The sequence below is a fragment of the Capsella rubella genome, unplaced genomic scaffold, assembly GCF_000375325.1.
Source record: "Capsella rubella cultivar Monte Gargano unplaced genomic scaffold, Caprub1_0 scaffold_1, whole genome shotgun sequence".
Lineage (NCBI taxonomy): Eukaryota > Viridiplantae > Streptophyta > Magnoliopsida > Brassicales > Brassicaceae > Capsella > Capsella rubella.
Window position 1 is genome coordinate 9,853,904 of NW_006238923.1, and position 14,678 is coordinate 9,868,581.

Sequence of the window (14,678 nt, forward strand, 5' to 3'; positions counted from 1 at the left end):
GCTGAGCATCCCAGCTCCTCACTAATCTTATATGATAATCCTCTACAATTTTCGACGACTAGTCTCACTTTTGATTATGATTACACCTAAGATATGCGTATAATATAAATACTGATCTAACCAATCGAATTTGCTTTCAATAACAATCATCAGTCGAACATAGTTTTGGTATCAGCACCAGTCAAGTGACTATAAAAAATTTAGCAGTACCATACAACTTGTGTTTTACTAATGAACCACAACCATTTTAGTTCCACCAACTTTCTTATGCATCTCGGCTGCTAATTTATATTATTGTTTCTTACCAAGAATTTTTTTTGTTCACTATCCATCATTTTAATCCACGAAAACAGATATCTTAACAGATTTATATTATTCTCTACCCCCACCCACCAATTGAGAATTATTGACACTGAATTCTAGTTTACAATTTTTTCTTGACATATCTACTGCATGCAGTTACGCTCCTTTTCAACCAAAACTTCGTTTTTACTAATCTTGTGGAGGAGAAAAAAAAAAACAGTGAAGACAAATTTAGAAGTATATATGAATTGAAAAGACTCAAATACGAAACTCGATCATAAAACAAGTGAAGACAAAGTATTGTATGAGTGAGAGAAATATTGAAATTAACTGTTGTGTGTAAGAAAATTTGGACATGGGACTTGACTGTTTGGTAGTTGGTGAAGCCTACCACCCCACACTCTCGTCTCGTGAGCTGTCCTCAAAGGCATTGATTTTGCCTTTTCTTAAATTGATGACAACTCTTTATAAATTTGGACCTCAAAATAACATAACCAACAAAAAGACCCCATACCATCTTATTAAGTTTTATCAAGGGAGGTATGGCGACACATGAAATTACCGAAACAGCCCTCGTTCAACCTTCCCACCAACCACTCTCCAACGACCAAACACTCTCTCTCTCTCATCTCGATAACGATAACAACCTCCACGTCAGCTTCCGTTACCTCCGCGTTTACTCCTCCTCCTCCTCTTCTTCCACCGTCGCCGGTAAATCCCCCTCCTCCGTCGTCTCCGCCTCTCTAGCCACTGCTCTTGTTCACTATTACCCTCTCGCCGGCTCTCTCCGTCGCTCTGCCTCAGATAACCGATTTGAACTATTCTGCACTGCTGGTCAAAGCGTGCCTATAGTCAACGCTTCTGTTAACTGTACGCTTGAGTCAGTCGCGTATTTGGATGGACCCGATCCGGGTTTCGTCGAGAGATTGGTACCGGATCCGACCCGGGAAGAGGGAATGGTTAATCCGTGTATTCTCCAAGTGACGACGTTTCAGTGTGGTGGTTGGGTTTTAGGAGCGTCTATTCACCATGCCATCTGCGATGGGTTAGGTGCGAGTCTGTTCTTCAATGCTATGGCGGAATTAGCTCGTGGAGCGACTAAGATCTCCATTGAACCTGTTTGGGACAGAGCACAACTACTTGGTCCAAGGGAGAAACCTTGGATTGGATCTCCGGTTCGTGACTTCTTGAGCCTGGTTAAGGACTTTGATCCATACGGACTAGCCATTGGAGACGTGAAAAGAGAGTGTTTCTTCGTGACCGACGAGTCTTTGGACCGATTCAAGGCGCAATTACTCGAGAAATCGGGTTTGAATTTCACTACATTTGAAGCTCTAGGTGCTTACATTTGGCGTGCCAAGTAAGTAACATTATCGTTTCGATGTTTGTTTTTTGTCGTGTTTCTTGAGATCTGAAACAAGAAAATTTGAAAATTCAGGGTACGAGCAGCAAAGATTGGGGAAGAAGAGAATGTGAAGTATGTGTATGCCATAAATATTAGAAGATTGCTGAATCCACCTTTGCCTAAAGGTTACTGGGGTAACGGATGTGTGCCAATGTATGCTCAGATTAAAGCTGGAGAGCTCATAGAGCAACCAATCTGGAAAACCGCAGAGCTCATAAAACAGAGCAAATCCAATGCAAGTGATGAATATGTACGCTCCTTTATCGACTTCCAAGAGCTGCATCACAAAGATGGAATCAATGCCGGTTCAGGTAAAGAACAAACAACGATTTTGTTTTTTGGAAATTAAGGAAAACTCAAAATAAAATTCAAGCTCTCTCGGTATTCATGATGGGATTTTGTAAAACAGGAGTGACTGGATTCACAGACTGGCGATACCTAGGGCATTCCACGATTGATTTCGGATGGGGAGGACCCGTGACGGTTTTGCCACTATCAAACAAGTTGCTCGGAAGCATGGAACCATGTTTCTTCTTGCCATATTCTGCTGATGCTGCAGCTGGAAGCAAGGACAGTGGATTTAAGGTTTTGGTGAATCTGCGCGAATCTGCAATGCCTGAGTTTAAGGAGGCCATGGAAAAGTTCCACAAAGGTGAAATTGCCCTGTCTTGATCACTGAAAAAACGACCTCTAGATACGCAAAATAAATCAGAACCACAATTACAAAATCATCAACCATTTGTGTAACTTGCGGTTTCATCACTGAACAAATGTTTTTGAGCTCGCTGTATTTGATCTGACGAGCATGAATAAGAGAAGCCTTATTGTAAGTTTAATAATTATCACTTCTGTAAAAAATTCTCAGGCAAAAAGTCTCATCTACAATCTAACCTATGAATGTATCAAACCAGAAGCCGGATAAATCTGCTACTCTTATGCAACTACCTCCAATCAATCTTCTCTGGTCCAACTACGACCAATATTTTTAGATATTTTTCTTGCTTTCATCACCTGTCTGATCTTGCTCACATTTTCCCATTTATCATTAGAAGCATAGACATTGGATAATGCTAAATAAGCTCCAGGTCTTTTGTCAGCATTCAGTTTGAAAAGCTCACTCGCAGCTATGCTTGCGAGGTCAGCATTACCATGCAGATTACAAGAACTGAGAAGAGCTGCCCAAACATCTGAATTATGCCTTTCCGGCATCGCCCTAACAAATTCGAAAGCTTTAGTCAATTCTCCCGCTCGTCCCATGAGATCAACCATGCAAGCATAATGTTCCATCTTCGGCTTCATGGAATAATCTCTCTGCATGCTCTCAAATATCTCATAACCTTTGTCAGCTAAACCAGAGTGTGAACAAGCAGAGAGAGCTCCAAGAAAAGTTACATAATTGGGCTCTATACGGAATTCCTTCATCCTAGCGAAGAGTTCAAGTGCTTCTTCAGGGTTTCCATTTTTCCCATATCCATCAATCATCGAAGTCCACGAAAACACGTTTTTCTCTAGCATTTGGTCAAAGACTCTTCTTGCATCATCTATCCCTCCGCATTTGGCGTACATGTCTAACAAAGAGCTACCCATTTTGATATGTGTATAGACTCCACTCTTCATAATCTGAGCATGCACTTGCTCACCAACTTCATGGGAAGTCAAAACCGAACAGGCCCCAATCACACTAGCAAAAGTTGAAATATTCGGATGGAAACCGGCTCTTTGCATAGAAATATACATGTCAACTGCTCTCTTAGCAGTCTCAGCTGATCGGCTGAAACCTTCCACCATAGCATTGTAAACTACAATATCCTTCACTTTAGTTGTGTTAAAAACCTCTTCCGCATCCTCCACAAAACCTTGGTTCATGTAACCTGAGATCATTGATGTAGAGCAAACAACATTCTCATCTTTCATAGTTTCGAACACAGTCCTTGCACACTCCAGCTTCCCACCCTTCACATAAGCATCCACAAGTGCAGTAATTAACACATCATCTAACTCAACGTCAAACTTTATAATCCGCGCGTGGACCAACCTGCACAAGCTACGCGGCAGTCTTATAGTCGAGCCAAAGCTACTAGATGCCTTTAAAACCATGGAAAGCGTGTACCCATCTGCCTTTTCACCAGAGTATGCCATCTGTTGAACAAGGAAAATAAACTCCTTCGCCAATCCATGCTTTAAGTACCCACTAATCAAGTAGTTATAAGCCGATAAAGTTGGCTTCGGTATTTCGTCGAACACTTGGCGTGCATACCTCAAGCAGCCGCATTTTAAATGGAGGATGAGTAGTTTAATGGATATGTTCAAATCTGGGATAAACCCAGTTTTTATAATATCTGCGTGTATCTTCATCCCAGCTTTCGGGGACGGAGAGTTGATGTGTTCTTGAAGAGCTGCCGCAATGCATCTCGCCGGTGAGAGAGACGTAACGTCTTGTTTCGACGGGAACGTTGAGTAGTGATTCGACGGGAGAGTCCGCCATGACAATGACGTGAATCTCATACTTATAGAAGCTGTGAATTGTGATAAAAGATTGAAACTTTCTCCGAGTAATTTACAGTTACTCTGTTTCCAACTTTTTCCAAAATGATAAAGAAAGAGAGCGAAATTGGTGAAAACGACAGCGTTTTAGACATTGTATATAGCGATGTCAAGTCTAAGGTTGAAAGTTACACTAAATGGTAGTTTAATACAGCAATCTCATTAATTTGTGTATAATAAAGTATATAATAAACGAAGAGGGTTAAGAGACTCAAAGATTTGGGATATAGGTGTCATTCCATGAACGCCCGCACATAACATGGGGACTCCATTTGCTGTTGACATGGGAGGCTTTGTAACGTTTCCAATCACGAAGAACACGAGTGAGGTCAAAAACCTTGGCAGAGATGTGGCGGCAACAGTTGGCATGGACGGTGGTCACAGCACCCATGTCAGAGCTGTCTTGGCAGAAACCGCTGAACTCGTTGGTGTTAAGGAGGCCAACACTGAGCCCTAGCTGGTCGAAGTAACCGGAGTCTAGGAGATTCTTGAGGACATCTTGTTCCTTCATCCCCGTGGAGTTGAGTCTCATGTCGTACCATTGTCGGAAGAGGGAGATGGTCTTGTTGTTGGACCGGACATGGTAGAATCCCGTGTTGATTAGGTGTCCTCCCCTGAAAGTACTGTCCACGCTTATTTGCATATCCAAGCTCACGTTTAGCTGCGACAAAGGGTTCCTTAACCACATCACGTCCGTGTCCTGACATTGTACATAATATAATATTAATATGTGAGCAAGAAATATAAGAATATTTTTTTGGTTAGTATGTTCCAAAAGTCGAGTGACCTAACCGTGAAAATAACATGGTAGCCACGGCGAAGAACGTCTAGAAGCAAGCGAGTTCTCTGCCACATCATCTCAATGAAACCCTTTGACATGAATATTTTCTCTTCCTCTAAGTCAAGCCCATCGGTCTCCATCTTATAGCAGTGAAGCCTCTTGAAACGGCAGCGATCATATGCCGTTTGGTCCGCTGTCACCACCATCAGATGGTCTAAAAGCGGTCGAGTCCCTTGTCCTTCCCAAAAACTCTCCAGAAACAGATCCAGCATCGTCCTACCTCTCCCGACGTCCTCCACGTACGCTTTGTTCACCATCGTTATTATCACCGTCTTGTTGTTTCCTGCCGCCGCCTTACGCAGGGCAGCCTCTAGATCATCCACCGGATACTCGGTGCTTCTCTGTCACACCACTTGAAAATATTTGAGTGCTTTCTCCTATATATGTATTTACTCTACATAAGAATATACATGACGAATCCACTTACCAGAGTGTTGGCATAGTTTTGAAGATTGAAGATATATAGGACGCCTATAAAGAGGAGAGCAACGGCAACGGCGAGACTGCCGGAGAAGTTATTTCGCATGTTTTTGGTTTTATCGGATTATTAGGAGTTAGGAGACTCACCTCTTCTTTGTGACAATTTTTTTTCTCTCTCTCTCTTGATTCTGTACACAACAAAATTAAGCTATTTATTATGTGAATGTGAATTTAGAATCCAATCATGTGTTTCTCGGAATGCCCTCGTTAACGTTTCTAAGGTTAATTTCTTCTGGAATACGTCACACACGAATCGTCTTTTTATTAGGGTTTATGTTTTCTCCTTTTGACAGTAGACAACATGTATACTGTAGACCACATTTTCTAGATCCAATTGCTATGTACAAACACATGAATGCCATTAGAATTTTACTCATTTAGTATAAAATATGTAGATTAGAAAATGATACAAATCGTATTTTAGATTAGTTGAGATTTTTTTCAATTTCTTTCCAATTTTTTTTTCTTTTTAATTAGATTTTGCAAGGATTTTCTTCTACAATTATTCTAACCAAACCATATTTAGATTATATATTATTGTATGAGGATACCTTTTTTTTTGGTTAAAGGAATATTATTTTTTTTAGTTTTAGTTAGTTTTTCCGTAATCATTTGACAATTTTAACCTTTACATAATGTGCAAAGAGTATAGACAACATAACATGTAACTTATTTTTTTTCTAAGTATTGAAGCATATAACAGTTCCGACATTAAGAGACTTTCAGAAATCAAGTGCTGAAATTTCAACCAAGAAAAGTTGATTCGCAACGTAGCATTCTTTCACATCCAATGACTCACATTGGCTGTACATAAGAGAGAACAGCAAGAAATGAAAAGCTTACACCGCATACATCAATTGATTTCCTCAAAACAAGGGAAATCATGTATTAAGTTTCAAGAACAGAGCATTTTTGTCCAATGGTATTGGTATGATTTGATTCACGCATTTCGTTTGGTCTTATCCACCAACTTGTGCATTGGATTTGGAACTCTCATCTTCTGTGTATTATATTTCAAGTAGCAAAAAACAATCTTGTTGTAACACACATGTAATGTAAGATGTTCTGTAATTATTTGTCAAAAGAGAAGCATGCAATGCTCGTCTAGCTAGCTACGATCAACCTAAGTAAGATCTGCAGTTAATAAATGTATACAAAACCAATCTCATTAATTTGCATATACGAGCGAATAAAGTCAGAGCTTGGGGATATAGTGGGCGTCACTCCATGAACGCCCGCATTCAACATGAGGGCTCCATTTGCTGTTGACACGGGAGGCTTTGTAGCGTTTCCAATCACCAAGAACAAGAGTGAGATCAGAGATCTTAGCACCGATGTGGCGGCAACAGTTGGCGTGGACTGTGGTGACAGCACCCATGTCAGGGCTGTCTTGGCAGAAGCCACTGAATTCGGTAGTGTTGAGGAAACCAACGTTGAGCCCAAGCTGGTCAAAGAAGCCGGAGTCAAGGAGCTTGTTAAGGACGTCTTGTTCCTTCATGCCCGTCCACTCGAGCCTCATGTCGTACCATTTCCGGAAGAGGGAGATGGTCTTGTAATTGGACCGGACGTGGTAGAATCCCGTGTTAATCGGGTGTCCTCCCACACTACTACTGTCCACGCTTATTTGCATATCCAAGCTCTCATTGTTTCTTAGCCGGGACAAAGGGCTCCTTAGCCACATCACGTCCGTATCCTGACATATTTATACACTATTTTTCTTAAAGCAACAAATTAAGTTTGTTATATGTTTCAAATCGAGAGACGGACCATACCGTGAAAATAAGATGGTAGCCGCGGCTGAGGACGTCTAGGAGCAAGCGAGTCCTTCGCCACATCATCTCAATGAAATCTTTTGACATGTATACCTTCTCTCCCTCCAAGTCCACCCCTTCGGTGTCCATCTTATAGCAGTGGAGCCTCCTGAAACGGCAACGATCGTAGGCCGTCTGATCCGCTGCTACCACCACTAGATGGTCAAGTAGCGGCAGAGTTCCCTCTCCTTCCCAAAAACTCTCCAAAAACAGATCCAGCATTGTCCTCCCTCCTCCAGCCTCCTTCACGTAGGCTTTGTTCACCATTGCTATTATCACCGTCTTGTTGTTTCCTGACGCAGCTCTGTCTAGCACGGCCTCTAGCTCGTCCACTGGATACTCAATCCTTCTCTGCCATCACTTCAATATATCAAATCTGTCCTATACACACTCTTACATTCCAATATATATCATGAATCAACTTACCAGAGAGTTGACATAGTTTTGGAGATCAGAGAAAGGGTCAGATACCGAACGTGAAGAGTAGTAGATATATAAGGCGCCGGCTAAAAGAAGAGCAATGGCCACGGCGAGATTGCCGGAGGAGTTATTGCAGGAAGGCATGTTTATTATTAGGAGAGTCACCAATTTTATGTGCCTTTTTTTCCTTTCTTTAGATAAAGAGATCACACTACAATTTAAGTATTTTAACCTATATTTATATAGCCGATTTGGATGTAATACCAAACTCTCAAGTCATCCCAATTCAATGTGAATATACGTAGCCTCAATTTAATGAAGGATATATATAGACCTAACTAACGTTTTTACGGTTCCTTCACGAATACGTCAGACACGAATCATCTTTTGTTCTAGGGTTTTTTGGGTTGTGTTTTACGTATTTCTACTTAAATGTCTCACGATAATCATCACGCGCACGTAATATTCTATTTCCTTTAGAAAATCTTGTAGATATAATTTTAATATTTTCTTAGATCCTGATCTTCTTTTGCTTTTTCCCAAAAAAAAAGTAAATAAAATAACCAGATCTTTTAAAGATAAATGCATTCAGCAATGTTCAAGATGATGGGTTTGTGTTCAACAAGTGTTATGTTTTAACAAATATCTTAGTTTACAGACAATTCACATTCACTATTAAGCCCATAAAGTCAACTACCAGTGCTAGATATAAATTTAGACTAGTAAAACCAAACCTATTGATCTAAAGTAAGTTCATATTAAATATCAAGTTAGGCAACATGAAATAAATTTCCAATAGACTTCTGTTTGGGTATTCTGTGTGATCTTTAACAAAAATAGGCAGCAACCAAGAATTTGGTATGATCAAATCACATTAGCATACCTTCGCTTCCATGCCCGATGAGGCGATGATGTCGCTGCAAATAATCAATAACCTATAGCATTCAGCAATTGAACATTTATGATTTACCAAATTTAAGCAGGAGGATATTAGAAAACGCCACTACTTGCTCCTAAGCAATGAAATTAACATCTCATCAAACAAAGGACCAGAATGTTACCATCTTTAACAGAAAGATATCCAACAGGTTGGGCATGTAGTCTGGCGTTTAGGTCTACGACTTGAACAACTGGTATTCTTGCAATGATTTTCGAGAGTACTAAAGGAACTAGTCTTCAACTAGAAAACTCCTTCCTTCTGCAGCCTCAACTAGTTAACATGAGACAGTACTTATATTAGCTTTGTGACACTAAATTCTCCGACACCAAACAATAGCAACAGGACATGTATCAAACGGAAATGTCAATGGTAAATAGAAGACATAAGACTATTCTTTCCAGAAAAGGTCAATAGTAAATAGAAAACATAAGACTATTCTTTCCAGGAAACGACAATGTCTTCCCTGAAAACCATATGAAACAGGACATTTGGTCTACTGGTATGATTCTCGCTTAGGTCCCAAGTTCAATTCTCAGAATGCCCCGTCTACTTTGTTGTAAGAATATGTTCTAAATGTCAGCTAACATTTCATCAACATTAAATTACAGACAATCAACCTTCACTATCAGTCCTTGAAAATCAATTAAGAGAACTAGATCTAAAACGTAATTCTTTTCTTGGATAATCTAAACAAGAGAACATTTTAATATCAAATCCAAAAGAATATATATAGAAAAATTTAAACTTACTGCATGTTGCCAGCTTCATCAAGAACAGACCCATCAAAATTAAAATTTCCTGCAAAAACAGAGTGAAGCATGATATTTCCTTTTAACCGGATCAAACAAGAAAATGCTTCAGTGGAACTTAATCAACAAGAGGGCATTTGGTCTAGTGGTATGATTCTCGCTTTGGGTGCGAGAGGTCCCGAGTTCGATTCTCGGAATGCCCCCACTTACTTTTTGTAACACATGTTTTAAGGAAGGTCAATTTCAGAACTCTTGCATGCATTTGGTGCCTATTTTATCATATACCACATTCAAGATTTTTTCAACCATGTGTATTTACATAAAACATCTCCAAACATTACTGGCCATTAGGTATAGCGACATCATCATAACAGATTGAATTACTAGAGGTCTGTCAACTGATTAATGCAAAAAGAAATTGAAACTGGAGGACGAGAGGACTAAACTCTTCTAATGGTTTTTCGTGGACGAGTTTTGATGTAGTTAAAGTCAACTAAAAGAACCAGATCACAAGATAGCGAAACAAAGTGATCTTCAACATTATAACAAAATTGCTTAGCAATAGGGCATTTGGTCTAGTGGTATGATTCTCGCTTTGGGTGCGAGAGGTCCCGAGTTCGATTCTCGGAATGCCCCTTTGACTTCTTTTTTAAGTAGAAGATCAGAATTAAAGCAGAAAATTCCTTAGGCTGTTTAGTCTTAGTTGTATCACCCTTTAATGTCAGCAAAATGATTTTTTAAAGTGCTAAAAGCAAAAGGAATAGAAGAACATACCACTCTTTCACGTCCAAACAGTAAATCTTTTTAACCACTACCCTTCATATAGGGAGGACCACCATTGTTTTCTAAGCAGCCAGATTCACCAAGAATGAGCTGCATAAACATAAAAAGAATTTTGATTAGTTATCAACCGGAAAGAAAAGAGAGAATGGTAATAGGAGGCATTAACTGGACACTATAATAAACAACAGGGCATTTGGTCTAGTGGTATGATTCTCGCTTTGGGTGCGAGAGGTCCCGAGTTCGATTCTCGGAATGCCCCTTTGACTTTTTCAAGGAATGTGGACTAAATGACAGCTGAGAATTTTCAAATATAAATTAGTCCTCTAGACTCTAGTACCTTATTTTCAAACATCACCAATTTAACAGAGTTTATTAAATTACAGACAATCTGCCTCAACTACTAATCCCTGGAAGTCAACTGATAGATCTAGATCTAAAAAATAGAGCTTTCTTTTTAGATTATCTAAACATTTTCTCATTAGAATCATGAATAAAATAGAAAAGTTGAACTTACAGTACCTGAGTGTAGCCAGCTATATCAAGAATAAATCCCTCAAGAGGAAATGTTTGGGGAGGGGGGGGGGGTGAATTTCCTGTAAAAGAGGGAACAGTGTATTATATTTCCCACAAGGATCAAAGAACAATGAATACTTGTTTACGACTAAATCAACAACAGGGCATTTGGTCTAGTGGTATGATTCTCGCTTTGGGTGCGAGAGGTCCCGAGTTCGATTCTCGGAATGCCCCATTGACTTTTTGGAGTGTAGAATGCTCACCTAGAATTAGTCTTCACCGCCACAGCTCATTTTCAACAACCGTTCATGCATTTTCTTTCAAATTTAGCAAAGGAAAATAAGGGGGGATAACACATTCCAACTTCAGGTAACTAACTGCATAAATGCAACTACTAAAATGAGAATCATAATGAGCTTTGATCCCACTAATACTTACTTATATGTGCAGAAAGATAACACTCATTGGACAACGTATTGAACAGAGGACATAGCAAGCCGACTTCTGCAAGCCTCTCTAAGAGTTAACTGCAGGATTGAAAAAAACTACCAGCTATCAGTTGGTTTCCGGTAGACACAAATTAGATCATGCATTGGGGTTTCAAGAAGAATTCTGCATTGACTTATATCAACAACAGGGCATTTGGTCTAGTGGTATGATTCTCGCTTTGGGTGCGAGAGGTCCCGAGTTCGATTCTCGGAATGCCCCATTTACTTTTTTCTGAGTAAATGTATTCAAAGCAAACTGACATATGAATGACCATACATGATTTCTTTTGGATCCATTACAAAAATACATTTTGAATGCAGTCCAGCTAAATAAATTATATAGGGAGTCAGGAATTGGCTTTTTAAATAGCAAAAAGCAAAAAAAGCTAGAGTACAAATCCAGAGGTATTCTCTAGGTTCTTAACAAACAAAGTCAATCATAGCGAATTAAGAATAATGCTATGATCGAGTCAAATGTTAATACAAACAAGATCATAAAGACTATCTTCTTCTCATTATTTTTTGTTGCAGAAGACGTTTGGTAACAATTGAGCCAACATTAATCTGGATTATCTCCATACAGAGTATAATACAGACCAGAAATCAATTTATGATAAAAAAAAAACAAATGATATCGTTTAATTGGGATATCAGTTTCATAAAGTCAACTACGAGAACTAGATCCAAATATGACCATTTCGATGTTTAAACTATACCGGTTAGCAACAGGGCATTTGGTCTAGTGGTATGATTCTCGCTTTGGGTGCGAGAGGTCCCGAGTTCGATTCTCGGAATGCCCCCTTAAATTTTTTTGGATGTCTATTTCAAATGTTCATTGATAATGCATGAGCTTTCCCTTCACTTTCTAACAATTTACAGATTAATACTTTTGGTATTAACAGCTAAAATGCAACAACGAGAATGAGAATTGCAATGCACCTTGGCTTTCACATCCACTGTTTCATACGTGCAGCAAGAAAACAGTTTCTAGATAGCTGACTAAAAGTAGAACGACACTAGCCGAATGCTGCCAAATTTTTTCAAGAGATACAGGAAATGAAAAAGAAAACATCCAAAAAGGGTATTTATGTTTCAAGAACAATTATGCATTAACTGATTCTTATTCAACAACAGGTTACAGACCATTTGGACTAGTGTTATGATTTACCAAGTATTAAACGTAGGTTCTAGTAGCCAGATGAAAACTATAATATACAGAAATTTAAACGTTTGAACCTAATATTAACCATTGAACAGCTTAGATTCTAAACAAAGAGGAACTATAAAGCAGAATGAGCTAGTAACATTGATATGGAGAGAGCAAGTACTTACCCACTTGTGAATCTCGCTAGCTGTAAGGTTCTCCAATAAGACCACATAACAAGTGAATCCTATATTATAGCTGTGAGTCAAGAAATCTGGTTTAGGACTTTCGTCGAACATGTGGTGGGCATATCTGATGAAGGAGCATATCAACAAATAACAACTAGATTCGATGGAAACGCTCATACCTGCTTGAACCTCGGCAACATGAACGTGTGTATCTTCATCCCCGTTGGAGAATTTTTCCGTAACGCATAGCAATGAATTGCGAGAGGCTCTCGATACATGCAAAACATTTTTGAAATCCAATGTGTTGACTGACATTGGAAGTAACCAAAATGATAAACATGAATTTCTCTCCCTGATGGTTTGTTCGAAGAATTAGAATTGCCAAATCCGGTTGGACCGGTTTAAATCGAACTAAAACCGCATCAAAAAATCTGACCAGCAACAAAAAAAAAAGTGCAAGTAAACCGATTTATTAGTTTCAATTTTCCCTTACCCAAACAATCCTAACTAAACCTAACCAAAATCAAAACTGATTAAAACCTTTATATAGATATCATAAATTGGACACCTCAAGTCTCTATGTTGACGAAATGAATAATATTTATCCAAACGTATACAATATGATTGTCATTATTTTATCAGTATCCTTCATGCATGTTTCAATGCAAACGTACATACGATTTGATTTGAATATTATAGGTCAACCATTAACAAAATCTATATGGGGCTAAGGTGTCATATGAAAAGGAATAATACAAACGGGTTGGTGTGGTGGGTTAGAAGAATGTTCATAACCACCTCAACTACACACTAATCTGGTATTTATGGTTTAAGCCGAGCTAAACCATACATAAGCCACATACATAAACTGCAACCACCACCACCACCACTCCACAAGAGAGGTTCACCAAACTTGATCCGACCTTTATTACCGATTTGCCCTCTTGAAACTTAGGCTAAGTAACATGTATAAATATACAAATGCATTGGAGGGAGTTTTGTAGTAGTCTTCGAAAGCATTCCAACATGTCTTGCAAAGGAGAGATTGTGGTTGGTGTGGAGGAAGGATTGTTTCTTTTGCCTTCAAACTTATTCAATGAACTCTTTCTTGATTGTATCGGTCCATTCCCACAGGTATTTTAAATAACTCCATTCTTATAACATCATTGATTAGTAGTCATGTTAAGGATGCATAGTGAATCAACCTGTGTTACATAATTTATAGAGTAATAGAGGAGATAGCTACCAATATCGGAAGCCAAGAATGTGGGACACGTTGAACCAGTACGGTTCCATGGACGACAGGTCAAGAAAGTGTGCAGGTGCATCGCAAGTTAAGCCACGAGGCACTGGAGTGTTTCTTCCTGAGAGGCCGGTGAGTAACTCAGAAGAGAAGAGACTCACGAAGAAGCCATGCCCTCTCACCTCCTCTCATTCTAGACAAGTCTTTCTTCCCAAGGAATGGGCTTATTAGCTAGTAATTAACAATAAATTACTTTGTGTATACTATACAACGCTCTTAAACAAATAAGTTTGTACTGTCCTTCTCTAGAGTAGGCACCTGTAAAATAGTATTGGGTATGGTTCCTCAATAATGCTTGCTTTCTCCCCTCTCTATACCGAGCTACTTCTGAACTTGAATATTGCTGCACAGTAGACCTTCCCGGTATTTAACTATGTGGTCCATGATCAACGGATTCCAGGGAGGAGAGTTTGCCAACAATTGTAGTTAATGATTGGAGACATCATCGTCAAGTTTCAAGATCAACCGCTGCAACCTAACTAAGGGAACTGGTGTAACACCAAAGTTTGGCTTCCACATCTAATATCTTTGATCTCTTCAAATAGAAAACACCTCCCTTCTGCATATACAACCAGAAAACATGAGACAAAACTTATACTAGCTTTGTGGCACTAGATTCTCTAAAACCAAACGACGACAATTGGATAAGTATTAATGTACTAACAATACACACTAATCTCAATGACAAACAAAAATTTCTACAGGAATTTGAGAGTCAAGAACAGGCCAAGCAACAAAGTGTAATATATTACAAGATCTACAAAAG

At 39.1% G+C, this 14,678-nt stretch overlaps 5 protein-coding genes, 1 long non-coding RNA gene and 1 other non-coding gene across 7 annotated transcripts in view; 3 read left to right on the forward strand and 4 right to left on the reverse strand.

Annotated features, from left to right (window-relative positions):
- The first annotated feature begins 718 nt into the window (after positions 1-718).
- LOC17898767 (spermidine coumaroyl-CoA acyltransferase) lies at positions 719-2,547 on the forward strand. Its single transcript, XM_006307426.2, has 3 exons — positions 719-1,663; positions 1,742-2,019; positions 2,118-2,547. The coding sequence occupies exons 1-3, from the start codon at positions 846-848 to the stop codon at positions 2,378-2,380; spliced, it is 1,359 nt and encodes a 452-aa protein (XP_006307488.1). The 5' UTR covers positions 719-845; the 3' UTR covers positions 2,381-2,547.
- Positions 2,548-2,644: 97 nt separating this feature from the next.
- On the reverse strand, positions 2,645-4,305 carry LOC17897339 (pentatricopeptide repeat-containing protein At1g28690, mitochondrial). Its single transcript, XM_006307191.2, has one exon. It carries the CDS (start codon positions 4,211-4,213, stop codon positions 2,660-2,662), a length of 1,554 nt encoding a protein of 517 aa, XP_006307253.1. The 5' UTR covers positions 4,214-4,305; the 3' UTR covers positions 2,645-2,659.
- Positions 4,306-4,366: 61 nt separating this feature from the next.
- On the reverse strand, positions 4,367-5,772 carry LOC17896723 (uncharacterized protein At1g28695). Its single transcript, XM_006304654.2, has 3 exons — positions 5,521-5,772; positions 5,045-5,434; positions 4,367-4,952 (listed from the first exon to the last, which is right to left on the reverse strand). The coding sequence occupies exons 1-3, from the start codon at positions 5,617-5,619 to the stop codon at positions 4,464-4,466; spliced, it is 978 nt and encodes a 325-aa protein (XP_006304716.1). The 5' UTR covers positions 5,620-5,772; the 3' UTR covers positions 4,367-4,463.
- A 782-nt stretch (positions 5,773-6,554) lies between these two features.
- LOC17900724 (uncharacterized protein At1g28695) lies at positions 6,555-8,182 on the reverse strand. Its single transcript, XM_023777365.1, has 3 exons — positions 7,811-8,182; positions 7,346-7,735; positions 6,555-7,266 (listed from the first exon to the last, which is right to left on the reverse strand). Exons 1-3 carry the CDS (start codon positions 7,946-7,948, stop codon positions 6,769-6,771), a joined length of 1,026 nt encoding a protein of 341 aa, XP_023633133.1. The 5' UTR covers positions 7,949-8,182; the 3' UTR covers positions 6,555-6,768.
- Positions 8,183-12,005: 3,823 nt separating this feature from the next.
- On the forward strand, positions 12,006-12,077 carry TRNAP-UGG. Its single transcript has one exon. It is a non-coding gene; the product is annotated as a tRNA-Pro (tRNA).
- Positions 12,078-13,277: 1,200 nt separating this feature from the next.
- On the forward strand, positions 13,278-14,222 carry LOC17898051. Its single transcript, XM_006305804.2, has 2 exons — positions 13,278-13,743; positions 13,835-14,222. Exons 1-2 carry the CDS (start codon positions 13,591-13,593, stop codon positions 14,081-14,083), a joined length of 402 nt encoding a protein of 133 aa, XP_006305866.2. The 5' UTR covers positions 13,278-13,590; the 3' UTR covers positions 14,084-14,222.
- A 100-nt stretch (positions 14,223-14,322) lies between these two features.
- LOC111832605 overlaps positions 14,323-14,678 on the reverse strand; it is a 5,966-nt gene continuing 5,610 nt past the window's right edge. The window contains exon 9 of the long non-coding RNA XR_002835495.1: positions 14,323-14,471. This is a non-coding gene — a long non-coding RNA (uncharacterized LOC111832605). The remainder of the gene's footprint in view (positions 14,472-14,678) is intronic.

Bases quoted from the DNA above. Each gene is read 5' to 3' on its own strand.
- LOC17897339 (XM_006307191.2), bottom strand. From the start codon at position 4,213: ATGAGATTCACGTCATTGTCATGGCGGACTCTCCCGTCGAATCACTAC.
- LOC17898051 (XM_006305804.2), top strand. From the start codon at position 13,591: ATGCATTGGAGGGAGTTTTGTAGTAGTCTTCGAAAGCATTCCAACATG. The intron at 13,744-13,834 runs GTATTTTAAATA...CATAATTTATAG, and splicing joins GTATCGGTCCATTCCCACAG to AGTAATAGAGGAGATAGCTA.
- LOC17898767 (XM_006307426.2), top strand. From the start codon at position 846: ATGGCGACACATGAAATTACCGAAACAGCCCTCGTTCAACCTTCCCAC. The intron at 1,664-1,741 runs GTAAGTAACATT...TTGAAAATTCAG, and splicing joins GCTTACATTTGGCGTGCCAA to GGTACGAGCAGCAAAGATTG. The intron at 2,020-2,117 runs GTAAAGAACAAA...TTTGTAAAACAG, and splicing joins TGGAATCAATGCCGGTTCAG to GAGTGACTGGATTCACAGAC.
- LOC17900724 (XM_023777365.1), bottom strand. From the start codon at position 7,948: ATGCCTTCCTGCAATAACTCCTCCGGCAATCTCGCCGTGGCCATTGCT. The intron at 7,736-7,810 runs GTAAGTTGATTC...AAGTGATGGCAG, and splicing joins AAAACTATGTCAACTCTCTG to AGAAGGATTGAGTATCCAGT. The intron at 7,267-7,345 runs GTATGGTCCGTC...TAAATATGTCAG, and splicing joins GCTACCATCTTATTTTCACG to GATACGGACGTGATGTGGCT.
- LOC17896723 (XM_006304654.2), bottom strand. From the start codon at position 5,619: ATGCGAAATAACTTCTCCGGCAGTCTCGCCGTTGCCGTTGCTCTCCTC. The intron at 5,435-5,520 runs GTAAGTGGATTC...GTGGTGTGACAG, and splicing joins AAAACTATGCCAACACTCTG to AGAAGCACCGAGTATCCGGT. The intron at 4,953-5,044 runs GTTAGGTCACTC...GTACAATGTCAG, and splicing joins GCTACCATGTTATTTTCACG to GACACGGACGTGATGTGGTT.